General features: G+C 42.1%; 2 protein-coding genes across 10 annotated transcripts in view; one reads left to right on the forward strand and one right to left on the reverse strand.

The window, feature by feature from the left end:
- CTBP1 (C-terminal binding protein 1) overlaps window positions 1–4,652 on the reverse strand; it is a 237,330-nt gene extending 232,678 nt beyond the window's left edge. For 2 of the 3 annotated variants that reach the window (XM_041468671.1, XM_041468513.1), the window contains exon 1: window positions 4,530–4,652. The gene's annotated coding sequence lies outside the window, so the exon portion shown is untranslated. Of the gene's footprint in view, window positions 1–188; window positions 206–4,529 lie in introns of those variants that run through there. The other variant, XM_041468595.1, reaches the window with a different exon arrangement.
- A 632-nt stretch (window positions 4,653–5,284) lies between these two features.
- Window positions 5,285–27,031, forward strand: part of MAEA (macrophage erythroblast attacher, E3 ubiquitin ligase) — a 49,464-nt gene continuing 27,717 nt past the window's right edge. For 2 of the 7 annotated variants that reach the window (XM_041469802.1, XM_041469298.1), the window contains exons 1-3: window positions 5,319–5,458; window positions 22,919–23,101; window positions 26,588–26,791. In XM_041469802.1, coding sequence (XP_041325736.1) covers window positions 5,390–5,458; window positions 22,919–23,101; window positions 26,588–26,791 — 456 coding nt within the window. In that variant the 5' untranslated portion in view covers window positions 5,319–5,389. The other 5 variants (XM_041469449.1, XM_041469708.1, XM_041469618.1 and 2 more) reach the window with 5 other exon arrangements.

Below are 27,031 nucleotides of genomic sequence, written 5' to 3' on the forward strand. Positions count from 1 at the left end.
TTCGGCGTCTCCTCGGCCGTAGCACACACACAGACAGACAGACAGACAGACAGAGCGGCGAGCCCCGGCACACAAACACCGCGGCCGAACGCGCTCACGGCCCCGCCGCGGAGCCCCCGCGCTCCGCACACCCCGCGCTTGCCCGCGGAGACGCGATTTAGGGATTAAAAAAAAAATAAGAGACGAACCTTTGGAGCGCTGCCCCAGCCGGAGTTCTCTCTCTCTCCCTCTCTCTCTCGGCTCTGCTGTTGCTGACAAGATCAGGCTGAGATTAACAAGTCCATGCTACTCTGCCAACCTCGCTCCTCCGGCGGCTGCACACACGCCGGGGGCTCGCAATAATACCAAACTTTCGGAAAGTTAAAAATGGAATGGATTGGAGGAATGTAAAGCAAAATGGCAGGGAAGCAGAAAACACTGCCTGGACAATTATTGCAGCAGCAAGCAGGGCACTGCTCTGTAGTCAAGGCTGTGTCAGCACTTTCTTTCTAAAACCCCCTATTTTCAGGGGGCTGTAATTCAGAAAGGAAAAAAAAAAAAAAAAAAAAAAAAAAAAAAAAAAAAAAAAAAAAAAAAATCCTTATGGCCAAAAATATTACAGGTAAACCCCCTTCCCTTTGCATTTTAAATCACCCATTTAGATAATTCAGAAAGTTACAGGAGTCTGTGCACTTCTCAGGCAGTCCCACATGCCTTTTTTTATGCAAATACAAGTCTTTTTTTTAAAGAGGTTTCACAAGAATTTGACCTACATTGTGAATGCCCCCTCCTTTTTGTTTCTTTTTTTTTTTTTAATAAAAGCAATATAAAACATACCTTAATATTGAAACCCAGTTCACATAAACATGGGATAATTTCTAAGCAAGTTCTACACGCACTTTGCCTGAAAGGTGCCAGATTGGTACCAGAGATACGAAAATGTTCCCACAGACGATCCAGCACAGCCTCTACTGAGGTCTCAACCCCAATTCATTATGGTAACTTAGTAACCCAAACTGCTGAGGGCGTCTGCATTTTCCCCGGATAAGGAAAGGGTCCTTATAATCAAGTTAAAATAAGGAAACAAAGTGTTTGATCTGTATTTACTACTTTACAACTACACTCTAAACTGTGGCACATCAGGGCCATTGCTGCTGCTGCTGCAGGGTTTTGGTGGTGGGGGCTTTTCCTTTTGTTTGTTTGTTTGTTGGGTATTTACTCTTGGCAATTTCCTCTCAGATACTGAAATAAAACTTTCTACACAAGCCATATACACTAACACTTTTCAGTCATGTTTAAAGTTACAATAATAAAACGAAGAAAAAATCGTCCAAACCATGAACTATACTTTACTACTAGTATAGTAGTATAGTGACTAGTTATATACTAGTCACATTACTACTTTCTTTTAAAGTAAAAATACACATTTATTGTAAAGACTGTGCAGCAGCCTAAGCCTGCTGGGCAAGAAAACCAAAGCATAAGTCTTGACTGATACAGAATAGCCAAGAAACAGGGAGAATCCATGATAATGGACAAAACCACCACATCCACCTGCTGGAGGAAGAGAACTCTATTGAACAGTGGGACAGTCTGTGCTCCTTCCCACCTGAACCAGCACAGGCCTTCACATTCCTGCCTCAGGCCAGTCTGGTCTGCAAACACAAGAAATGATGGTGACACACACACACACCCACTTCTGCCACCTGGCACTGGGGTTATAATGACCACAGAGAGCAAAGAGAAGCAAGCGTGGTAAAATCTCAAATTTTTTTTTTGAAGAAAACTTCAGCATATGAAAGCAGAGCACTGAGGTTGCTGCTCTGCTCCACCAAATAACACACAGAGTGTTTATGTTCCTGAAAGATACATCATTTGCATGCAGTGTTTAATGGTAGGCAGATGTTTTTCTCTGATCATTAATCTGGAGCAAAGTGGAAGGCTACTGGAAACAAATGAGTGAAGTTCTCCTAAAGGTCTGGAGTATTCTCTGCACACTGCTGAAGTTAAACTAATTGCTAATTCACATTAACAAGACACTGAACGAGGACAAACATTAACACATTATGATTCAACTGGACAATAGCAAGAAATACAAAATGGAAGCTGATTTTTCATCTTCATCTTATGACACCAGGGGACAAGGAAAAAATAAAGAAGATACAGTACAAAGCTTCTTAGTAGATCCAACTTCATACTTCCTATTGAAGAATAAAGTAGTAGGATTTATAAGAACTCTAAAAGCAAAGGTATATAGGCAATTAAACTAAATTTAATTAAATTAAGACTCGGCTTTATAAGTTTGTATGGTAGGTTAAGCAGAAGACATATATTAACCTAATATTTAAGAAAAAAAATACAACCTTAGTACATTAATGACCATACCCAGGAATAACAACAGCCATAAATATTTTGTTTAATTTAGCAGGAAACTATGCATTTTAACAACATCCAAAGATCATTAGCTTAGTTCTCATGCCCACATTTATCATGCCAACATTTACACTATAAATCAACAGCTGCAGCCCAAAGCTGAAAACATGCCAGCAATATGCATAGGTTGTATCAATATTTGCACATGGAGCCTTGAACATAAATTAGTTGACACTCAACACTTCAAGCTTTCTCCCTGAAGTTGCAATATTTAAAGGTTAAAGATTAGACATGCTCCCTCTTGTGTTAAACTAAGAATACACGAATGCATGCTGTTTTCTCTGACATGATGGTTGCTTGGCCATCTGTTCCATCAAGCAACCCCTCTAGCTCTGGCTACTATCGTCTGACAAAGCTTCACCATAACCCTCCATCTTAAAGACAGATACAGTCTGAGCACATCACCTGGATCCACAGAGTATCTGTGCTACATTAAACTGGCTACTGTATTATCAGAAAGGACCATTAAGAGATTACATATGAACAAAACCTGTTGCAAATACGTGGACAAATACACAACTTGATCAATTACACAGCAAGTCACACTTCTTCAATCCCTATAAGCATCACAGAGTTAAGGTATGCCAGGTTCAAGCTGCTCAGTGCCATTAATCATGGGGAATACTGAAGAGCAAATTTCCTTCTAAATATTAGCTTACAGGATACTTAAGACAGACAGGAAGAACAGGAATATTTTACAATGCCACATAATTATGTTTGTAAATACAGCAACAATTGAGCAAAGTTTTCAATCCTCCACCCAAGCAGCTCAGGGTGAACCATTCCCAGCACAGAATTTTATTGGAGTTCAAATCCCCCCTATAAAAATCCTCTTGCAGGATCTGGTCCCAAGATCGTGTCTAGACACGAATGCTAATCCCAGGTGTAACAACACAAAAGTTTTTACTAACACACTTCTCAAACAAAGGCTCTGCACCTGGTGTGGGCTTGGTAAATTATGTTTAGGCATACATTTGCTGGTTATGGTCAGTACAAGGCTGAATGCCAAGGCAGCTGTGAGTAAATATCAGTAAAAAGAGTCGAGAGCCAAAGAGAATCTAATACTCAACTACATGACTTCCCACATTCCCTTTTATTTATCCCCATCCCTTTGTGGTGGACAGATACTTTCAGTGCAATGAGGTCTATGCCCATCAGAAATAACGCCACCAAATATTCTCAGAAACATACTTGCACTTTCAAACCATGAAAGTTAAATGTGCTTGCTCCTCCTGGAAGTATTGGTGTTTATTTTCCCCCAGTCTTCTGCAGACCAGTAAAAAACATAGCCACAATGTTCAGAGAGCAAAGAAATCACCACAGTTATTGGTAGATACGGGTTTTGGGGTCTCTTCAAAGCTTCAAACTCAAGCAGCACACTGCTTGAAGCGCATTTGCTGCCAGTGCGTCAAGAAACGAAAGTTTTGACATTGACTTCAGCAAGAGAGTGAAGTTTGTATTTCCTGCAGGCGCTGTGGGCACATGTCCCTTGTGCTGCTAGCCTGCTGTGACAAAGGTGAGTCCCGGTGCCCCGGGTCACGCACTGAGGTGCCCAGGTCACAGCGAGCACACAGACACTGCCCTCCACCACAAAGCGGCTTTTACACCGGCACTGACACTCCAAGAGCGGTTTTATTCCCTCGCACACACAAGTAGAAACTCTGCAGGCTCGCGTCCCTTTCTGTTGTTCTGTTGTTTTTTTGTTTTTTGTTTTTTTTTTTTTTTTTTTTTTTAATGGAAACACTCACGTACGTCCGGCAGAGGAATTACTGCTCGCTTAAACCGCTGCTTGTCACCTTACAGGGACCGGCCAGAGGTCAGCGGGTCACGCAAAGCCTCTGAGCGCAGCCATGGAGATCCACAGCCCGCCGGGGATCCCGCCGGGAGCCCGCGCACCCCGCGCCGGCCGGGGCAGCCCCAGCCCCGCACCTGTAGCGCCCGGCGGCGCCGGCTCCGCTCCCCGGCGCGGCTGCGAGGGCAGCGGCGCCCATGAGGGGACCGCCAGAGACCCCGGCGGCCGATCGGAGCCGCCCCCCCTCCCCACCCCGTCCCCCGCGGGGCGGGCGGGACCGGCCCGGCTGCGGCGGGAGCTGCGCCCGCCCCACGCCTCCGCTCACCGGAGAAACTCGGCGCCGGCCCGGGGAGCCGAGGGCAGGGGGCTGCCGCCGTCTCCGCTATTTAAACCTCTTCCCGCCGTCTCCGCCTCACTGGCTCCCACTCGCTCTCTCCGCCCCGCGGAACTCACGGGGGCGGCCCCGCCCCTCCCGATGTACACACAGCCACACGCCGCCCGCCGCTCCGCCCGCCCGCTTCAGACGCACCGCCCATTGGTTCAGCAGTCTGCCGGTCAACCTGAGAGGCTACGGCATTGGCTGGTAGAGCTGTCGATCACAACGCGTCCCGCCCCGCGCCCCGCCCCTCCCCTTCCCGGACACCTCGGGGGTGTTAAAACGGCCGTTTGAAGTCACCAGCAAAATTTACTTTTAGGCCCCGCCCACTGAGCCCCAGAGCATGTTCTGATTGGGCCACAGGAAAACGCTCTCTGCCGCCACTGAGTGGCTGGGTGTCCATAACCCCCCCAAATCCCGCCTATCCCGATGCCGTAATCCCATTTGATTTGTCCGCGCATCCACGCGGCCCCGCCCATTCCCACACCGCTGCCCATTCAGACGCGGCTTCCCGAGCCCTGGGGCGGTGCCAACACTCACGGCGGGGGAACGTGAGGAAGGGAGCCGCTCATTGGCCGGCGCGCCGTCGCTCTCCCTCCGTCACCGCCCCCGCGGAGCGTACCAAGCCGCGGCGGCGCGGGGTGGGGGAAGCGCGCGGCGTTGGTTCGGCCCGTGTCCATGAGGGCCGGGGCGGGGCGCGCGCCGTTTCCCGGCTTGCCGCGCGCGCCGTAGGTAGCTCCCGCCGGGACGCGCTGGGAAGGAGGGCGGGAGGGAAAGGAGGGAGGGGGGAGGCCGGTGCCCGATCCAAGATGGCGGTGCAGGAATCAGCCGCTCAGCTCTCAATGACTCTGAAGGTGCAGGAGTACCCCACTCTCAAGGTGGGTGCCGGGCCGCCCCCGGCGCGGGGGGAGCGCGTTAACGCCCTCAGCGTCCCGCCCGAGCAGCGCTGAGGGGAAGCCCCTTCTCCCCCCCGTTCTCCCCGCCTCGGGAGCCCCGGGGCTGTGGGATGGAGGTTGGGAGCGATTCCTATCGCGTAGTTCCCGCCTGTCCTCGTTTTTCCTCCGCTTGACGTCTCGGCTGGTGCCGCTCCGCTGCTGCTCTTCCCATCCCCCTCCGCGGAGGGAGAGGGACGTGCCTGGAATATGCGGCTCTGCCCTGGTGTCTCCGTGCCCTGAGGGGACGGGGGAGGCCCCGGGCCACGCTGGGGACACAAAAAGAGCTGGAAAGGAGCTGGGAGAGAAGTGAGGTCCTTGTGCTCGCGGGGTGCTGTGACGGGGGAGTGGGCTCGGACGGAGCCGGGCTGGGGGAGAGGGGTTGGGGCGTGTGAGTGGAATGTACTCCCTCAGGAACACCGAGGACTGCCTGAAGTGCTCATCCCAGATGATTATCTGGATCTACGTGGCGTTGTTAGGAGACGTGTTAAAGGGGAGGGAGTGGAGGTGGCAGTGTAATATGGTTCCCTGGCTGCTTGGTCCCCCGAAGATGGAGATGAGCTTAAAATATAAAGAGGGACAGACGTACTGGAGGGCTGTGGAGGCGAATAAGCAAAATGCAGTTTGGTGAAAGCTGTTCCCTGAGATGCTGGGTCTGCCTGCAGGATGGAGGTCTCCCAGGGCTGCATAGGTGGTCTTGGGCATTGACCAGGTGTTGTGAGGCAGGTGAAGGACTCAGCGATGACCTTAACGCTCAGTGCCTCCGAGAACTGTTGAACTGCAAGGATGATGCTCATAGGAATCGACGGGAACCTTTGTTTGAAGTCTCGTGTTGTATATACACGAGGTTTACCACATAAATAGCAGCAGCTGTGGAAGGGACCTGGGAGAAGGATCTCTATTGCGAAATGCTTATTTAAACGTCTCTCGTGTCAGCGTGTCCACATTTTGCCGTCTGTAGGAGATGTTTATGCAAAGTCAACTTTGTTGTGCTGAGATCATGCTGTCCTTCACACGCCGAGCATTGTGTGCTCTTTACAGTGTTGGTTCTGCAGGTTCTCTGGCCATCTTCTTCTTGTGCATGTCCTCCTCCACCAGCTCCATTCTGCTCGGGTCTGAGAAGCAGAAGGACAAAGTGTTGATTCCCCTTTGACATGTGAAGGCTCCTTTCTGTCTCTCAGAAGTACTTTGAACCTGACAGCATCAGGCTTAAATTTTAAAATAGCTGTAAAGAGCTCTCTGGCACTTTCTATAGCCAGAACAATGTGAAGGCATTTAATGTTAAGAACATCATTTTAAGACTGCGTTTTAGGTGTATTCCAGCTGTTACCACAGCTTTGGTTGCTGTTTTCCTGAAAAATTACTGGCGATGAGGATCAGTGAATTTTTTGTTTTGGTGCTTATGACTTAAGATGAATTGTCAAGATGCCAGCCATTTAAAAGGTAGAGAATATTTTGGACTAATTCTTTTATTTTCACAAGCATTCTTTACCCCTAAAATATCTCAACAAAAATATACATAACAGAATGGAATGTTGTTTGTAAAGTTAACAAGTAAGAGGGTGAGACACCCTTGCACTGAAACTCTTAATTTCCAAGCAAAGGTGATGTTTATTGACTCTTCCCAGCAGCCATTCAACCTCTGGGTTGTTCCTGTAATCTTTAGTAACATTTTTCATTGTTTAAAAAAACCTGCCAGAACAGTGTCTGCTCAAATCTTTTGAATGTGTCCTCTGAAATGTTCTTAGCTGTGAGTCATATATCAAAACATTTTACTGGTGAAGGTGAAAAAGCAGCACAGAGAAATGAACACTAAGGCTAAAGTCTACTAAAGTAAGTTGATATGAAATCTCATTTTGATCCTTAGGAGTCAGTGCCTACAAATTTCTGTGGGACTGAGAATCTGAGTTTTTATTTCCAATTTATTCAAATGCTGTGTAAAATGAATGTGTATCACTTTTTTTATTTTTTTTTTTTTTAATTCACCGACACAGTAGCTCAGATGTCTATCTTGGAGCTCTGGTGATTTTCCCTTAAGTGAGTAAAATAAAAAAGATTGCAGACTTGTATTTATATCCTTCCTGTTTCCTCCCTCTAGCTTCCTCATGCCAGCATCACTAGATAATAGTTGTGTAATAGTTCTACATTTACAGTGTGTTCCACAGAGCGCTTTTCATGTGAGAGTGCTTCAAACTGCAGAGGGAAATCCCTGCTCCAGAGCTAAATTGTGGCTGCTGCTGGAGTGGAAATACTTCAGCCCTTCTTCAGCAGTTCAGCTCAGGGGAAGTAAATACAGTTCTTCAGCTGAATCTAGAGAAGCTCTTTAAGTGTACAAAATAATTCTTGAATATTCCCCTCCACCCCCTCCAGTCCCTTGTCAAGGACAAGAAGGTTGTCAGCTATTCTTTTACCAAACTGCTGTGAATTTTTTTTTTGTTTTTTAATCCTACTGATGGGGAATTCTGCTAGTCTCAGATGAGAGCATGTAAGATGAAGGCTGACAATTTGAAAAGGAATGAATGCAAACATTGTTATCAGAGTTCTTTGCTGAAAATAATAAACAAGTGATGACAGGAAGCTGGATAATTCATCCATATCTTTAGAGTATGAATAATTGTTAAAGTGATAGCAAGCTGTATAGGCTAAGACCCCAGAAGTGGAAGATGGAAGACCCAAAAGCAGAAATGATCACTTTTGAAAATATTCTGGGCTGTTTGTTGACAAGCTGTTTTGGGTTAGCTGCTCTGCTACTGCTTTAAAAAAAACTTGCAACAGGAGAGTTGTAGAAGCACAGGACGTGTCAGTGCCTTCTCAGAGCTACTGTTTGGTTTCTTTTGTTGGCAGCTCTGTCAGGGAAAATACTGGCAGCAGATTTAATAAGATACGAACTTCTAATGGAACTGCAATTTTTGGATTGTTACAGGGAAACATGTAGGAGACTGGGTTTGTATGAAGTGCATGTTGTTTCTGTCCTGAGTCCACGGAATAGCTGAGTTAGAAAGGACCTCTGCAGACAGTCTGGTCCAGTAGCCTGCCCTCCAAGCAGGGTCAGCTGGGGCAGGTTGCTCAGCACCATGGCCAGACTGTTCTCAATCTTGAGATGGACATTCCAGCCTCTCTTGGAAAAGCTATTCCAGCGTTTGACTGCTGTTGTGGTACTAAAAGAATGTAATCTTTTTGTTGACAGGAAATTTTCTGTATTTCAGTTTGTGCCCATTGCCTGTTGTACTTTTATGGGGCACTGCTGAGAGGAGTCTGGCTCCATATTCTTTGTTGTCCCCATCAGGTATTCGCTCACCTTGACAAGGCTTCCTCTGGGCCTCTTCTGGGTTGAACAATCCCAGCCCTGTCAGCCCTTCTTCCTGTGTCAGATTCTCCAGTCTGGTGGTGATCTCTCTTTACTCATTCCAGTGTGTCCATGTTTCTGTTGGATGGGGGAGCCAAAACTGGACATGGCACTTTGGGTGGGTCTAAGTTCTAGTTAGAGTAGAGGGGAAGGATCACTGTCCTTGACCTCCTGGCAGTGTTTTTCCTAACACAGCCTGGGGTGCTGTTGGTCGCCTTTGCTGCAGGAGTACATTGATGTCATGGGCAATTTGTCCAGCAGGACCCCAGGCTCTGTTCTGCAAAGCTGCTTCCCAGGCTGTTGTCTCCAACTTGTCTTGGTACAAAGGGTAGTTTTTTCTCAAGTGTAAGACTTTTTGTTCCCCTTTGTTGAGTTTGTGAGGTTCTTGTTTGCCCATTTCTTCAGCGCAGTGAGATTCTTGGAATGGCACCACAAGCATTTGGCATGTTAACAGCGCCTCCTGGTTTCGTGTCCTCTGCAGACTGGGGAGGTGCCCTCAGATCCGTCATCCAGGTCACTAATGGAAATCTCAAACATCTGAACAATCAACTTTTTGCCCAGTGAGGCAGAAGAAGTGCACGATAAATTTTTTGCATAACTGGTTGCAGTACTTTATTTTTTTCCCACGTTTATAAGCTTTACCCTAAGTTGATTTTGAACCTAATTTTAAGAGTCAAGAGTACTTTTGTCAAAACTTTGAACAGGTAGCAGCAAAAGTTGTTCAGTGAAAGTGGTTCAAGCAGAACTTAAAACAGAAGTAATAACTTGTAACATTTAGTTCACTGTCTGTACATCAATGTAAGAAAATACAAATATGTATCATGACAGAATCATGGAATGATTTGAGTTGGAAGGGACATTGAAGTTCATCTTGTTCCAACCCTCCTGCCAGGGTCAGGGACACCTTCCACTAGGCTGAGTAAGGCTTATCCAGCCTGGCCTTGAATACTTCCAGGGAGGAGGCATCCACAGCTTTGTGGGCAGCCAGGACACCTTCCACTAGGCTGAGTTACTCAAAGGCTTATCCAGCCTGGCCTTGAATACTTCCAGGGAGGAGGCATCCACAGCTTTGTGGGCAGCCTGTTCCATTGTTTTACCATCCTCACAATGAAAAAATTTCTTCCTCATATCTAATCTAAACCTGCCCTCTTTTAGTTGGAAGCCATTCCCCCTTTTTCTGTCACTACCTGCTGTTGTCAAAAGTCCCATTCCAGGTCTCTTGTAGGCCGCTTTCTGGATTATCTAAGTGCTTTTCAAACAGAAAGTTGGCAAAATAAGCTAAGCCTGGATGTTGGTGACAACTCTGTACTAACTCATCATGGACACTTATCTCACACTAAATCCATCTTCAACCTGGGTGCTCTGACTCACCAAGTGTGTTCAGTGTCCATGCCAAGCGTTCCTGTGCTGCTGAATAATGCACTTCCTGTTTTGACACATGGTGTGTGTGTCAGCAAACAAGTGTGAAATCTTTCCTACTGCTGTTGTTTTCCTGCACTACACTCTGTTCTAAAAAAACACTCTTGTAAGAGAGAGCCAACACTGGGACTTTGTAAGAAGTTTGACGTTGTACAGTAGCTGAAGAAATGGGCTTGTTGGTCTCTTTTCCACCCCTGCCTACTCACTATAAAATACATTTTAAAGTGATTAATGAAGGAAGAAAACACAGTAAAAGGCAGTAACAGTGTGGTCATGACCGAGAGCTCTTGCTTGGTTATTAGTACCCCATTGTGCCTGTAGGAAAATACTTGAAGAAAGGTGTTCTCAAACATCTTACAGAAGATCTCCTGTTAGTGTCTTCAAAGTGAACACTTACCTGATGTTGCAATTCCTAGTTGTACCATGCTTGATATGTAGTGTTTTCACAGGACAGTGGCCTGTGATCTTGTGAGTTTGGTTTGTGTATGTTTGGTGTAGGAATAATATGTTTGTATGGTAGCTAGCACAATGGGATCTTTAAATGTTGACCTAAGACAAGATTTGAGTCTTAGCATAGGGAGTGTTTTTCAAGAGCTGGGAAATAAGTAAAGATGAGCTTCCAACATTTCCTAGATACTGTAATAGGAGGAAAATGCTTTACTTGGTGTGCTCCCTAAGCATCTTCAAATTCTTCTCATTGTCTTTCAAATCAGTAGTTCCTGTATAATCAGCATAAGAGTGTGCCTTTCAGGCTCACAGGTTTAGGGAAGCACTGTTCTGGCAGATTTGCTGTAAGGGCACACTGACAGGATCCATCAGTCCTTGTTAAGTCAAAAAACTGCCTGTGTTGTACACTTGGCCTCCCACAACTTAAAGCCTGAAGATTCACTATGTGGGAAGTATTTGCTAACCCAGAATGTGCAATATGCCAAAATAATTGATTACTTACAGTATGTGATATTTCATTTAAATAAAGCAGTTTTAAACACGCTTTTATTTTGATAGTCAGTAATTTAACTACTTCACAACTTCTTTTGATTTACCTCAGGTTTTTTTAAGAGCTCTGTGGATTAACTGGACTTGTAAACCAGTGAAAATAAAAGTAAAACAGATAATACATTGAGTGGAACTTTGGTCATTGATATATTCTGATATGGGTCTGCTAATTTGAATCAATAATGCTTAATTGTCTTGCAAGAAATGCTGTCACTTTGGCTCTAATAGGTTATTTTGGGAGCAATTTGATTGGAAATGGGATCTCTAGCCAGTATCATGGTGTCTGGACTGTGCAAACACACAGAAGGACAACGACCTCTTTCATTTCAAGAGGTAAAGAGGTGGTGCTGTGATTAAAATGAACAAATATTTGGAGAGGAAAGAAGGATCAAAACAAATGGAAGGACTTGCTCAGGACACAAACCCTCTGAGTGACCTTAGCTTTGCAACTCAGCTTTGGCCAGGATGCAATGCTTAGGTTCTTGTTAGTACTCCAGTATTTTTACTTAAAGAAGAAAAGCAAAGACATTTCTTTTGAGGTGGAAGTCCAGGGTGGCAGCTATAAACAAGTGCCTTGAAAAGGACTGGCCTCTGATGTCCTCAGGGTAGTTTGAGACAGGGCTCTAAAATGGCTGTAAACTTCCTTATATAGGGATGTAAGACAATTTTCTGTAACTGTAAAATTGCTTTGTAAAGCACTTAATTCTCTTGTAGGCAGCCTTGTTCAAAAGTTCCTGATGTATTCAGCAATAAGTTACTTGCAGTTTGTGTAACAGGATAATATTTTGAAGGAGTGTGATTGCTTCTGTTGACTAAGTATGTGTGTAGCAGATGGATAGCCCAAGAATTTTTGCTGCTCATTCTCTCCTCTATTGAAGTAGCAGCTTTGAATAATATAATGATGGTTTCTTTTGAGATACATCTGCTCTGGAATACACAGTACTGTCTTCTTGAGTTGTAAAACTGACTTGTTTGTAACTAAGGCAAGCTACTAGGCTTTACCCTTCCAAAACATGGAAATTGTTTTTAAAAACAACTGCTTTTTAATAATCCAAATTACCTCCAACTGCTTTTAGGCTCATGAAATTACTTTGTTTGGCTCTATATCTCTTCAAGATTTTATTTTAATGCTTTTACGTAATTAACCTAAATTTAGACATTATTTTAAGCCATCCATTCCTCAAATATACTACTACTCTTATAGTTTTATTTTCCTTTTCTGATTTTGCCTAGAACAAGGAAAAGCTATTACTATTTTTAAGGAATTGATAAGAGCTACTCATCAGAAGGGCTCACTGAAGAAGTGCTGATATAATTTACATTTTGGATAAGTCCAGTGACAAATAATGATGCTGACTGTGGTCTGAAGTAATCCAAGAATCATTGAGGAAAAAATAAACTATATAAAAATACAGAATTTCAGTAATTCTGCATGGAAGTTCTTTATTGTTATTTCTTTGAGGGAAATTTTTCAGTAATTTATTGTACCCTGCCTCATTTTTCTATGGCATCATATATAGTAGATATCCTCTACTTTTCTGTTTTGTTGGAGTGGTGAGCATGGTGTTCTAATTTAGTCTCAAGAAAACAGCTGAATGCTTGAAGGTGATTTTATGGGGTTTAGTTTTTCTCTTTGACACTGTTTTCTAAAACTCTTCAGGAGATGCTTAATTTTTCTTACATGTTCCTGTATTTCCTTGGTCTTGCCTAAAGTGCTAAGTTGTCTTTGCTTCTAGTTTTTTGAAAGGCAATTTCATCACTGCATCTGTTTTCCCTAGCTGACTGGCCAGGCTAATTTTCATGTAGGGGCATTTGAAAAAAGCTTATTTCTATCTCAGAGTCTTCAACAGAATTGTCTTGGAGACCTGTAGATTCATACAAATCTCTGGTGCTTTTCAGGTGTTATAAGCTAACAGAGTTGAGGAGAGGAAGCACACCATTTTTCTGACCCTTGAAAGGAGAGCATAGCTCTGTAATGGTTCCCCCCACCTAATCGGGTAGGACTCTTTCTATTTTATATTTCTTGAAGCTCTTTTTTTTCTTCCCTCTAATTTTGTGACTTCGTGTACTTGATAAGAATTTTACAAAGCCATTTTTAATTCCCTCCTGCTCATGACTGAGTTAATTTGAAAAGATACACAATGTATGTTTTTATGGGCTTTTTAAAAAATCACATTTTATGTGGGAAGGAGTTACGTTCACCCAAGATACTTTAACACTGAGGATGCACACAGAGATCTGTCAAGTCAGGATACGTAGTTAAAAGTTCCCTCTGTAGGAATTTGTACCAGTTAGACCCAATTAACTACTTTATATCAAATACAGAAAGAAAATGTATGTTCTTTACAGAATTGCAAACCTAAGTAAAAGATGCTTGTTTCTGTTGTCTATACTGTTTTCTATGAAAATGAGCTTTTAGAAAAGAAGCCTTTGAAAATTCCTGTTAACAGGAGTCTGGAGAATAGTTAATGATCTTACTTTTACAACCAAATACTTCTTCCTTCAATTGTCTTTTTTGAAGTCTCCTTTTTACTCTATAATTCCCAACAACCAAATGATAGCTATACAAACTGTTTTTTACTTTTTTCTGCTGCATCTGAACTAGTTTCATCCACGCAGTTACTGTGTGCTAGAAACATTTTGAATAAACCTGTGATCTGAAAGTGATTGTGTTTTAGTTTCCATTTTTATTTGGAGCTCCTTAGAATTGAATCTATGGAAGTAAAGAAGGAATTTGGCCGGTGTTGTAGTGTGTGACCAGATCAGTGTGAGCACTGGTGTGCTGAAAGTTTAATGTAAGGCTAAAGATTTGGGGGAGAATAAAGGCTTACCTTTTTTTCAAAACTTCAGTCATGAAAGAAATGTGTAATTCAGTCTTTCAATATTGGTCTGTACCAGTTAGAAAAATTTCTGAGCATCATCAAGGTGGTATTTGGAATTTTGCACAGTGGCCATTAGACTTTGGCCTAACATCCTACACCTCCCAAGGAGTAGAAATGCAGCATGTAACACTTGTTATAAAAAGCTTTTTTGTTTTGGGAGGAATCTCTTTCTCCTGTGTTGAGTCCTCCTCTTAGTTCTCTGATAAATGCTGAAGTCTGGGGATTTTGTTGGATAGCTGTGGAAGAAAGTGTAGAAGACTGTTTCTATGCTTCTACTTGAAGTAAAATTTTAGTGAGATTTTTAATACATGTAATTGATTTTTCCCTTCCAGCCAATGGCTTATTGATGCAGAAATAGTATCCTGACTAATCCAATATGGAATAATGTACATCAGTTAATGTGACTTTTAAAAAGTGTGTTCCATGTAAAGATATTGGAGTTGTTTTTAAAAAACTGAAGTGTGCAGTGAGGTGGACTTGGTTGATAGTTTATTCATATTACTGAATGTTTTTTTGAGATAAGCCTTACCAGGAACTCTTGCAAGAAAGACTGAAGTCCTTATGCAGATAAGAAACTGGGCAAGATAAAAAACAAACATCAAGATTTAGTAGCCAGCTTCTCTAATGGAGGAAGATTGGTGTTAGGATTCTGCTGGCATCCTGGTGATATTCAGCTGTTTGAACAGCCTGGAAGAAAATGTAAGTGCTGAGATGAAGCAGTTTCCTTGATGATACTGAGATAATTGAGGTATTACAGATGTAGCCAAAGTGTGAACCATTAGAGAAAAAAATAGTGAGAGACTGAATGGGTGTTAAAATATATTAAATTCAGTATAGACAAGTGCAGTGTGATACAGTTTTATGGTGGAAAGAAAATTAATCCTAGTGTTATATATATAATAACTGAGTTGGAAGTGATCATCCTTGGTCAGTGGGATCTCAGGGCTAATAGTGAATGTTCTGTGTGAGTGGCCAGTTAATGTTAACAAACACGGGACAGAAGTGTTGGCAAAGGGAAGAATGGAGAGCTCGATACATAGAAGTTAAAATCCATGGTTTCTTCTTCTCTCAAGTAGTATGAGTTACTCTTATTTTCTCCCTTCTCTCATCCTGAGAAAGGGTGTAGTGGAACTGGAAAATGGCTACAGAAGGACGACATTGATTAGAGAGATGGAATGTTTGTCTTTAAGGATTGGTTCAAAAAGAGTCTCTCCAATCTCAAGATATGTGAGAAGTATGTAGGGGAAGGAGAGGGTTCCCTTTTTTTGCTTCCAAAACAAGAACAAAAGGGTTTCAAGTCAGTTGAAAAGTCAAAACTAAAAGAGTATTTCTTCACATACTTGTGAGCCTGTGAAATGTCTCACAGCAGGATGTTGCAGTGCTAAAACTCAGGTCAACAGCAACCAGAGTTCATGAGTGAGAAACACCTGTGGTATTTCTACTATTAAATTCCCATCACTGGACTTCTTGAGCCAGAGAGACTTTGGGAATAGTAACTTTGTTCTTGCCCTTTTTCAAGTGCCATTCTCTTTCTGGATATCATCAGAGAAAAGACAGTGACAGAGAGGGGATTTTTGATCTTATCTGGTATGGTTGTTCAGATCTTCGTGTGGAAATGTATTTGATGTCTAAGTTAGCAAAGATGAATTCATTAAATTAAGGTAGGAGAGTACTTCTGCAGACAGTGTTAAATTCAGGATTCTGCTCAAACCTTGGCCAACTTCAAAGCTAATCTGAGTTGCTCAGAGTCCTGCCAAGTTCTGAAAGTTTTTGAGGGTGGAGATTCTGTCACCTTCCTGGGCTGCTGTTCCAGTGCTTACCAAGTCTTCTGATTGAAATATTTTTTTTTATGTCCAGCTGGAATTTTCTTTAGTGACAGTTGTCAGCTCAGCCTCCTTTTTTGCTCTGTAACTCCGGAAGGTCTGGCTGGCTCTTATCTGTGACCTTCACCTTTCGGTGGTAGAAAGCTTCTATCAGATTGTGCTGCTTCCAGCTCCCCGTAGCCTTCCCTTCTGCAGCGGAAACAAGCCTGCCCCTTTCAGCTTCTCTTGGACTTTTCTTTTATCCTCCAACCCGCTCACTGTCATGGTGGCAGCCTTCTGGACTCTCTCCAGCTTGTCAGCATCTCTTTTTCAGTGGGAGGAGGGAGTGACCTGAAAACCAGACTCAGTATTCCAGATGAGTCTGCATGAGTGTAGAGCATAAACAATCACTCCTCTCAACCCACTGCCTTTAGTCTTGCTAATGCAGCCTGGGATGGGGTTAACCTTCATTGCCATGAGAGCCTGTTGCTGATTCATGTCCCACCTGCTGTCCCTCAGGACCTCTGCATCTTTTCTTGCAGTGGTGATCCTAGCCAGTTATTCCACAACCAGTGCTAAAGGCTGGAGTGGTTTTGTGCCAGATATTGGGTCCTGGTGTTTGTCTTGATGATGTTTCATAAAGTTCTTAGTATTTTTCTCCAGTTTGTCATTTTTTCTGAATGGCAGCTCTGACACCCATTTATCAAGCACTCCACCAGTTTGCTCTCTGTGAGCCTTCTGACTGTGTGTTCTGTAGTGCAGATGGTTGAAGATGACATGTTTGTTGGAGTTGACCTGGTGAGACAAAGCAGTACTTGTAATTGGCCACCAAAAGGTTTGGAACCACTGACCATTATTCTTAGAGCCTGACTAGTCAGTCCCTAACCCATCTTGTATTCAGCCATTGAGTCCATGTCTCCTGTTTGGCCACAAGCGAGACAATGTCAAAAACCTCACTGCTATTGGCATGAAAGGCTACCAGTTGCTCCTGCCATTCAGAGACTGTTCATCACTGAAAGCAAACAGTGCTGTCAGGCTTGGTCTGTGTATGACAAGTCTGGGCTGGTTGTTCCTAGTCACCTTTATAAGATTGGAAATGGTTGGGGTATTTTGTTGGGGGCTTTTTCCATGTAAATTTCACAAGAACTGAGATGAGGCCCCAAACTCAGTTGCTCATACATTATCAGGAAGGCTTAGGAGAAGACCTTACCAGTAAAGACAGAGAAGGCATTTAGAAGTGAGACCTTGTTGTCCTTGGTAGTTGGGTCACAAACTCAATTCTGTAGATGCTTTTCATATTCCTTAAGCTGCTGGTGTCTGTAAGGCCCTGGTAATTGCAATTACTTATTTGAAGTCTAGTTGAATTAAGTGGATGTATATGCCGGTTCTGATGGTAATGAGAGCTGCATTTCTAGCTGTAACTCAGAAGGCTTTTGTGGCTGGACAGCTACAACACTTCTGCAAAGAAGATCAATTTTGTTTTGTTATGTTGTACTCTATCCCAAGCAGAGAGCCCTTCAGCAGTGTCTGTATTGAATTTGTTTGCAAACCCCAGGTGCTCAGTCAGACTGCATCTGTTGTAGAAGCTACAAGTGTGCAGCAGGCTGAAACCTCGCCACATTCTCAAAATGCCATTTAGCTGTTTGATAGAATTCAAGGTGCTACAGTGAGCATAAGTCTGGATGTCTGACTTTCAACAACATAAATGCCATTGTGGTAGCAAAGTTTTTTAAGCTTTGATCACTATAATTAATAAACTTCTATGAGGGGAAAATGGTCTGCATTCTCCTTTCCTTTTTCATATTGTTAAAGGCTATATAGATGGTATGCTCTTATCACAAGTTTTCTAAAAGCATTTTTCTGTGAGTCTGTAGAGATAAGCAAGAGCTGAGGTGGGAGTGTTTCTGTATAGTCAGCAGCTGTTTCTTCTATATATTCAGTTTATGGAGAGAGTACAAAGTGTGCACACGTAGATACATTTAGAAAACCTTGAGAAGAAAAATGAATCTCAGTAAAATCTTGATAATGAGTGTAAAAGCAATATGCATTGTAGGACACTGTGTAAAGGATTAGCTGGTTTAGAATCACAGAAGGGTTTACTTTGAAGGGAACTCAGAGATAATTTCATTCCAGCTTCCTTGCCATGTCCAATAGACCAGGTTGCTGAAAGCCCCATCCAGCCTGGCCTCGAACACTTCCAGGGATGGGTAATCCATGGCTTCTCTGGATAACCTGTGTCAGGGCCTTACCACCTCACAGTAGAGAATGTCTTCCTCATATCTCATCTAACCCTGCCTCTGCCATTAGGAAGCCATTCCCCCTTGTCCTGTCACTCCATGCCCTTGTGAAAAGTCCCTCTCCAGTTCTCTTGTAGCTCCATTAGGTACTGGAAGGTGCAGTAAGGTCCTCCCAGAGCCTTCTGTTCTGCAGGCAGGACACCCCCAGCTGTCTCAGCCTCCTTCCACAGCAGAGGGGCTCCAGCCCTCTGATCACCTTTGTGACCTCCTCTGGACTTGCTCCAGCAGGATCAGATCTCTTGTTTTGAGCTGGGTGCAGCATTGCAGGTGGGGCTTCAGAAGAGCAGAGTAGAGGGGCAAGATTGCCTCCCTTCACCAGCTGCTCACACTTGTTTTGATGCACCCCTGTATGCAGGTGGATTAATATTATTTATATTTCTTTAAATATTTATTTGCAGGCTGATAATTAACACTTGAGAAGTATATACAGTTGGCAAAACATCAGGTTGCAACATATGCAAGCATTTAATACTGGCTGGGTTTTTTTTGTATTTTTAATGTGTTTTCAAAAAACTCAAGAAAATGGAATCGCTTAGTAAGTGAATGGCTTGTTGAAAAATTTATTTTTATGAAAATATATTTAAATTCACTCTGCTTAAGGATATTTCAAGTTACATTTGATATGGCTTATGAAAAGAAAGATTGCCCAATTTGAATAGTTTTAGCCACTTCATGATTTGAGAACTCTGCCTTGCTTTGGTACCTTATTTGCATTCATGGCCAGGAAGAGGACTGTGTTTGGGCGGAAGGCCAGGTAGTAAACTTCACAGTTGAGTTCTCAAGAGTACACTTAAAAACTCCCCCTGACATCCTTAGCTCTGCAGTTTTCTACTCCTTGCTCTCAACTGAGCGATCAACGTGTAGCTCTCCTGGCAGTCCTTCGGCCTCTTCCACCAGTTCAAGCTTGTACACCCAGAATAATCTTCTAAGTCTTGTCTCCACTGTTGGAGGTTGTTGGAGCATGTTCTGGGACAGGACACCACTTTTTTGGCTTTCTGAAAACAGTGTGAAGTATCTCCTGAAATAAAGAAAATATTTGTACCAGGTTAATCAGTTGTCTCTGATTTTTTGTTAGCATTTAGCTCCTGGAAACAATCACGCTACAGCTGCAGAAGCCTCCAGCCAAGCAGACTTTCCTTCACATAACAGCAAAATTTTGATATTGGAAAAACTTGTGTTACTGGAATTTTACCCCTCGTGTAGGTTGATCTAACTTCAGTCAAATTCCTTTTCACTAGGTTTAAGTTTGACCTGGTTTAGTACATGCTTAGATTGAATAATGTGTCTGCAGCTGTGGAAGCTGGTGAACAAAAGGAGCAGAATCTATTTAGTGCCACTGGATTTAAATGTGCTGCCCACTAATATTTTACAACTCTCCTTTGTATCCTCTTGTATGTTCACCGTATGAGCCAACTGGGTGTGGTTCTTCAAGCTCTAACGAGTAGGACAAGTTGGTATTGTGCTTGTACAGAGCATGTTCTGGTCAGTACTTGCTGCTGTATTTCAAATTTTCTACAAGCTGATTTATTATTTTTTCCTTAAGGTAATGCTTCCCTAGGCTGACTTCTGTAGGTCACTCTTGTCTCTAAATAATGACTCTGTAGTCCAGGTTTGGTCACAGAATGGTTCTGGCAGGAAAGATTCCAAGTCTCTAATAGGTTTATGGCAATTAATGAGATATAAATCTTGCATCTGTCTCTTAGTCTGAAAACTTTGGTGTTCACAGTGTTCTAACAATGGTGCCTGAAAATCAAAGTGAACAATAATGAAAAATTTTTAGAATTGCATTGTCCAGAACACTTTCTTATATGTTCTCCGTTCATTAACTTTCATTATTGGTGGAAAAAAATGATCCTGTTGGTACAGTGCCTGTAACTTTTGAAGAGTTCTGCAGTAAAGCAAGCCAATGCTGGGGAGCTGGGTCTTTTGGCTCTTTGGAGCTGTAGGAGTAATAAAAGAGCCAGCAGATCAAGATGCAAATTCAAGATAAAATCCTGCTTTGTAAGGAGTGTAGCAGTTGCAGTTCTACATTTTGGCATTCATAGACTCTGTCCCTGTAAAGTAAGTGTAAAAGCTGTACCTAGATATGATTCACAAATATTCTCATGAAAACTGTTGGCTCTATAATAAGAAACAAGTGCCTGTGCAAATTATGAAAATCTCTGGTAAAGTGTATTTACTGTCAGCTTCAGTTATGCAAATAATTTCATTGTACCTTTAATTTCCCTTGTTATGACACACTAAATTATGTTTCTCAATATGTTTACTTTTATTTACTTTCAGAGTATATAGTGGAAACATTTCAACTCATAGTCTCTTCCACAGAAAACATTCAGATTGTTTTTATGGTAGGGGAAACAAAATATAAGAGAAGATTCAAAAACCTATTGCACCTAGACATTCTAAATGATATATAGTGTTACCAGCTGAAATTGAAAGTTCAATTGTTCTAAATGTCATATGAACACAAGCTGTGCCAGAACTCTGCATGCTGAAGAGACAGAGCACAGGAAATGGGTGCTGTTACTGCTCTTGAGTGCAGATAAGGAACTAGGGAAAAGGGAGATGAAATATTTTTTCCCAACTGACTAGATCTGTGTCCAGCTGACTGCTCAAAATTTAACAAAAGCACTTTCTGTACTAAAAAAGGTACCTCAAATTAATAGTAGCTTATGAAAGTCTTTATTGATGCAGATTTTCAATGTGGTATGGAAAGCTGATTAGCAGAATACTTACAGAAATATTTTTTGGTGAACAGTAAGAAAGATCCAATGGGGAAAAAAGAAGGGAAGAAGTTGTCTTAATGCTGTCTGGCATCAGGTCTTAGAGCTGGAGATAAGTTTCCAGGTTCAAAAGCATGATATGTCAAAATAATGGCCTCCTAGAACATTCATTTTATCTGTGGGTGTCTAAAATATTTCATATTTTTTGTGTAAATGGAAAAAAGGAATGAGGGTGTGAGATGGAAGTTTGTTATATAGGCAACTAAGTAGGTGTTGAAGCCTTTTATTTGTCATGGTTTATGTGGCATAAGTTTTGGGTGGGTGTACCGCTGGGATTTTAGGGCAAAATGTTTAAGGAAAAAAATTGTTTTGGCTTGGTGCCTTCTGTGGTAGAGTCTTGTCCTGTGTTTTGTTTAGGTCTTAGTTTGAGATACCAGGAACCATTATTAAATAGATCACTTCAGTCTTGACAAGAGGAGCTCTTTCATATCCTTTCATATCTTATCAGGATTGTCCTTGTCTTTTATTACTACTACAAAGAAGCACAACCTCTTGTAGGTGATGCAAAGTCTTGGAAAGCAAATGCTTTGGCTCATCTTCCTTCCTCTGAACCAAACTGTTCTCTGATGGAGAATTGCAGTGGTGCTGTAGGAACCTCTTTGCTAACAGAACCCAGAAGGGGTGTGGCCCCTGGGGATACTTCCTTGCATGCAGATAATTAGAAGGAGGAAAACTGAGACCTTGATATAATTGATTAGAAGTTATATGCTTGAAAGATTTGTAATCAAACATATACGTGATATGTACCAAACAGAGCACTGATTTGTGCTTCCTGTTTTACCTTTAACATGGATAATCTGATTGCTATCTAAATTATCCCTTTGATTAATGGAAAAGCAATCAAGATTATCATAACTACCTGAAAGAACTTCTCATGGACTTGTTAAAGATTAAAGATATGGCTGAATTAAATGTATAGCACTGGAATGTTTTTTAAAATTCCTGATTTTGTGAAGTAGTAGAACTTCTTGTCTAAATTGCTTTTGCTGCCACTGTAGTGGAAGCAGCTTAACACTTCCTGTAAGCTTTCCCCAAATCATTCCCCAGGCTGTAGACAGCTGCCATCCATGTGTCCTTAATGGCCATCAGTAGCAGTTTTGATTCAACTGTTCCACAAAGGTGTGGGACTAGGAGGACAGAAGACCTTCAAGACTGGCAATCTCTTAACTCAGGAATGGAGCATTAGAGGAAATGAACCAGCTTAGTCATACATTGTAGGCTTTTATCACTAAAAGAAAATTTACATGGAGTTTCTCTTGGCATTCCTTATAGTCCTTGTATATACAGAATATATTTTACTTTTTAGTATTACTTCCTAAAAAGTAGTCTTTCACGGGTAGAGGTATGTAGGAGATTTATTGGATTTCCTGAATAACTGTTGGTGTACATGTATAAGTTTTTCAGTAGCCAATATGCATTATACATGCTTCCTCTCAAAGGTAACTTTCTCTTTTCTAATGAATTTGTGAAGGGAAGAAATGTAAAATTAGAAAGTCATGGTCTGAAGGTGATCTCTTAGTTGTGGTTTAATTTGTAGCTTTCCTTTTGTAGGTACAAATTTGTCTTCATATTCTGTTGTCCCTGGATTGTTTCCATCAGTGCTTCCTACAGCCAAAGCAGGATAGGTGAGCCTGGTATCAGACAAGAAATTGAAGCATTTTTCCTGTTGTTTTTTCATAATATTTGAAGTGTGAGCTCCTTGCTGAGAGAACTTAAATAAGTGTTTTAGTATGGGAACTCAAGTTCAATCAATGACCTCTAGTCCCCTGGAACCAGTGTGCTCTTTGGGCTGCATCAGATGAAATCATCAGTCTTTCTAAGCTCTAGAGGACCTGACTTTTTAAATACAGAAATTCTGATGACTTGCTGTTTCTCCTTCAGGTGCCATATGAAACACTGAACAAACGATTTCGAGCTGCCCAGAAGAACATTGATCGGGAGACCAGCCACGTGACCATGGTGGTGGCGGAGCTGGAGAAGACGCTGAGCAGTTGTCCTGCTGTGGACTCAGTTGTCAGTCTCCTGGATGGAGTCGTTGAAAAACTCAGCGTTCTGAAACGCAAGGTGAGTGCTGTTCTGCTTTCATTGCAGTGCTGTTTGCTTGGATTTTCTTTTCAAGATACCAGGCATTACTGAATCTTTAAAAGCCTTGGAATGCCCAGTGAAACTTTGCTTCACTGTGCTTAAGAAACACGATTTGACGGTCCTTGTCTAAGTATAACAAACTTCTGTTGAGAGGTAAAATTAATAGATATTTGTAGTTCTTTGCTAACACAAAGGACTTTCTTTGCTAACACAAAAGAAATAGTAGCAAAATTAATTGATTTGTATCAATTCCTGCTTGTCTAATGAAAAGGTTTGTGTAATGAAATTAATTGATCACTGGAATAGCAAAACAGGTAGAAGATGAAGCTGAAAAATGGGAAACCCCCAGTGCAGGATTAGTTGTATGCAGTGTTGAGACTTCTCTGCAAAAGAAAATGCAAGTTGTCCTGGACTGTTACTTGAAAATTTTTTATAAGCACTGAACTTGCAATTTGAAAGATTGCTAGGGAATATTAAGAGCCTTTTAAACAAAATTTGGCAGGATAACCTGCTTCTAGCTGTTAAGCTTGAACAAAATACAACCAGCCTTTCATGCCTTTACCACATCTTTCTTAGAAAAAGACGTATATGTTCTCAGAAAAAGAAGTATAAGCCATCCTTATTTTGGATGGGAATATTACTCATCCCTAGAGTCATCAGAGCACTTACTTGAAACAAGTCTTGCAGAAAAATGGAAATAGCTCTGTCGCCTGACTTGAGAGCAGTGCTTCTCAAAAATAAATAGATGAAACATAGGAGAGTCATTTCATTTAAACTTAAATGAAATAACCAACAGATATAAATCTTGAGACAGTGCTGTGTGAAGCACCAAAATACCTTGGAGGTTTGTAACATGAAAATAACGCTGTCATGTGTGTTGATCTGGGGTTTTCTGCTTGAACAAGTTAGCTAGGTGTTGAAAAGCTGTTCTGCAAAAGACTTGATAAATTAATTGCTCTTTTCATCCTTGGATTGTGAGACTTAAAGAGGTCTTAAAGGATATGTTTTCCTCACTTCTCTGTTACTTACAGAAAAATAGGAGCTATTTCTGGACGAGGTGTTGTATGTTGCTGGTAGGTGTGTAGTAATGATGTGGAGGAGTAAAAGTTATTTACTTGTTAAAGCTTTGCTGACTGTGGGGGTGTGTCTGAAGGCATTGCTGAGTGTTTTGGGTGCAAAGCTCCATTTTAGTTTAATTGCTCATTTGTTTTTGACTGCCTGAAAGACTCTGGGGAATCTTATAGCTACTCAGAAAGAACAAAAGGCCAAAAAAAAATATTTAACAGTAGAAGTCCTCTGAAATACAAAGGTCTTGTTTCTGCTCCAAACCCTCAACTCCCAACTGTCTTTATAATCTCTGCCCCGAGTGAAATGATTGTTTTCTTTAGAGCCTTTGGACCCATGTGGGATCTCTGTTGCCTCCTGTGTTTAGACAAGGATCTCACGAGCTGCTGAGATGGCCATAATAGAATTAGATGGTTCCTTTATTTAACACCTTACTCACTCTTGAAAGAGAGCTTTAAAACACAGCAGGTTTCTTAGGTTCTGAAAATGATCCTGGGGAAACCTAGGCCTTTGTGTTTTCCCTTTTGTATTTTGTTTAATATGCTTGTTCCCTCAAGTTCTGTTAACGTCCAACAGGGCAAGTCTAGATAGACTTGCTTCAGAGAGTTTTGAAAAGAGTCTGCAGCCTTTCTGAACATACTAGAAGGATCAAAAAACCAGCAAGAGCTGTATGGGTCCAGACACAAAGCCATATAAGAAGAGCCCTTTGGAAGCAGAAAGGGTCTAACCTTTATGCCTGGCTGCCTCGAGTTCTTAGTTGTATTCAGAATATTTCTCAAGGTTTCTTCACATCTGATAATACTGCAGATATCTAAAAAGTGAAAGTGTGTTTTGTCTTGAGTTAGTGTTTGCCTGCTGAAGAGGAGGAGACCCAGTTTATAACTCAAACAAAATACTTGTCTCCAAAGTATGTTACAAAATAAAGCTAAAGTCAGCAGCACAAGTAACTCAGACTTCAGTAGTAAAAATAACTTACGCTACAGATGTTTACATGGATGTTATTAAGAGACTCTCGTATAGTGACGAGTGTTTTAGATACTTGAATTTGGTATCAAGGGCCAGATCAGAGTCAGGCTTAACGGGAGGGGCAGGAGCTTTCCTTGCAAAGCTCGGTGAGCTTTCCTTGCAAGTTTTCTCTCATTTCACTTTGCTTTTCAAATGCTGATCTTTCCAGAAGAAGTCTGTCTATGGGCAGGCATGGTAAATGCGATTAGAGCCAACCTGTGCTTCCAGAGCTGGAGCTGCACCGTATATGATAGTACAGTATGAGTTCTGGGAAGGTCGCTGTGTCAGCATGGAGTGCAGCGTGGGCTGCCAAAAGCCTGCCAGGTTCTGCCTCTACCTTCCAGCTGCCAGAGCTGTGCAGTCATTCAAACAGAAGCCAGCAAGTTTAAAGTCGCCACAGGGCAGCCTAACTTGCAATTGCATCACCAGGGATATATTGCAGATGGGAAAGGTACTAACCATCCTCTGCTGGTTTGCCTTTACCTTAGCAGGCATATAAAAGTTCTGCCAGTTTTCTGGAGTTCTGTAGCCTGACATGGCCCAGTGTTGTCACATGCTGTGTACTGAGTCAGCTGGCTTGGAATGATGGCTCTAAGGTTGAAGGAAAGCAACTGAGCTGAGTGTTTTGGTTTTAATTAAAAATATTGTGGCAATACCTTGGGGGACTGGTGTGGGTTTTTTTGCTGAGTATGCCAATATGTTGGTTTAAAATCATCAATCTAGTTCCTCTGGACAAATGTGTTTTCCTAAGTAAGGCTCCTTAAGAAGGGATGCACGTTCCCACAGTAGCAGAGTTATATAAAATAATACCAGTTTAACGAAACTGATGATTTTGAAAAACTGCTTTCAGATCCTTGAATTATAGGTGCCAAGAGGCCAACTGTTTGTATAATTTCCATTATTGCATGACTGATGAAAATGGCTCCAGTGTATTAGAAGTAATGTGGGTTTACTCTGCATCACTCCTCAGTAGAACTAATCCAGCAGGACAGCTGCTGGAGGAAGAAGCCATGCATAGGTTAGAGGTGGAAATTTTGCTTTTCAACTGTTTGGATCAGATGACTGCAAACCTTCACAAAGCTTTTTGCAGGCTATTACAACAGTTGCTGCCATAGTTGATGCATTTCTGGTTTTGGATAAACTGCAAATTAAGCAGAAAAATGTATATATTCATAATGTCAAATAGATCAAAACTTACTTCTGTGCAAGAATATCTCAGAACTAGACCAGCCATGCAGAAACTTACACACTGCAATAGGCAATATTTCTAAACAAAAGAAACACTACTGGGAGTAGCTGTATAAGATATAAAGAATGCTAACAAACAATTACTGTGTTTTGCTTTAAAAGGAGATTAAAAATGTGTAGCTCTTACTGTTAGCTTTTACTTTTCAGGCCGTTGAGTCAATCCAGGCTGAAGATGAAAGTGCAAAACTCTGCAAGCGCAGGATTGAGCATCTGAAGGAGCACAGCAGTGACCAGCCAGCTGCTGCCAACATGTGGAAGAAGAAACGCATGGATCGTATGATGGTGGAACATCTCCTCCGCTGTGGCTACTACAACACAGCTGTAAAACTAGCCAGACAAAGTGGGATTGAGGTGGGTGCCAGCGTGGACTAACTTGCTAACAAAATGGTAGTAGAGAGGAAGTTGGAAAATGAGAACAAGATGCTTTAGCCTTCTAGCAGTTATTTTTATGTATCGGTGTGCCTTTCTGGCTAATGTTTATCTGTTAATCTTTTTAGGCTTCAGTTTGTTCTCCTTATTTGGCATAAATTGTGCTTTAATGTATTAAATGAGTCAAAATTGAAGGCATCATTTTTAGTCACAAATTAAATG

Source organism: Pyrgilauda ruficollis, unplaced genomic scaffold (genome assembly GCF_017590135.1).
Source record: "Pyrgilauda ruficollis isolate IOZ18807 unplaced genomic scaffold, ASM1759013v1 scaffold1, whole genome shotgun sequence".
NCBI classification, from domain to species: Eukaryota; Metazoa; Chordata; class Aves; order Passeriformes; family Passeridae; genus Pyrgilauda; species Pyrgilauda ruficollis.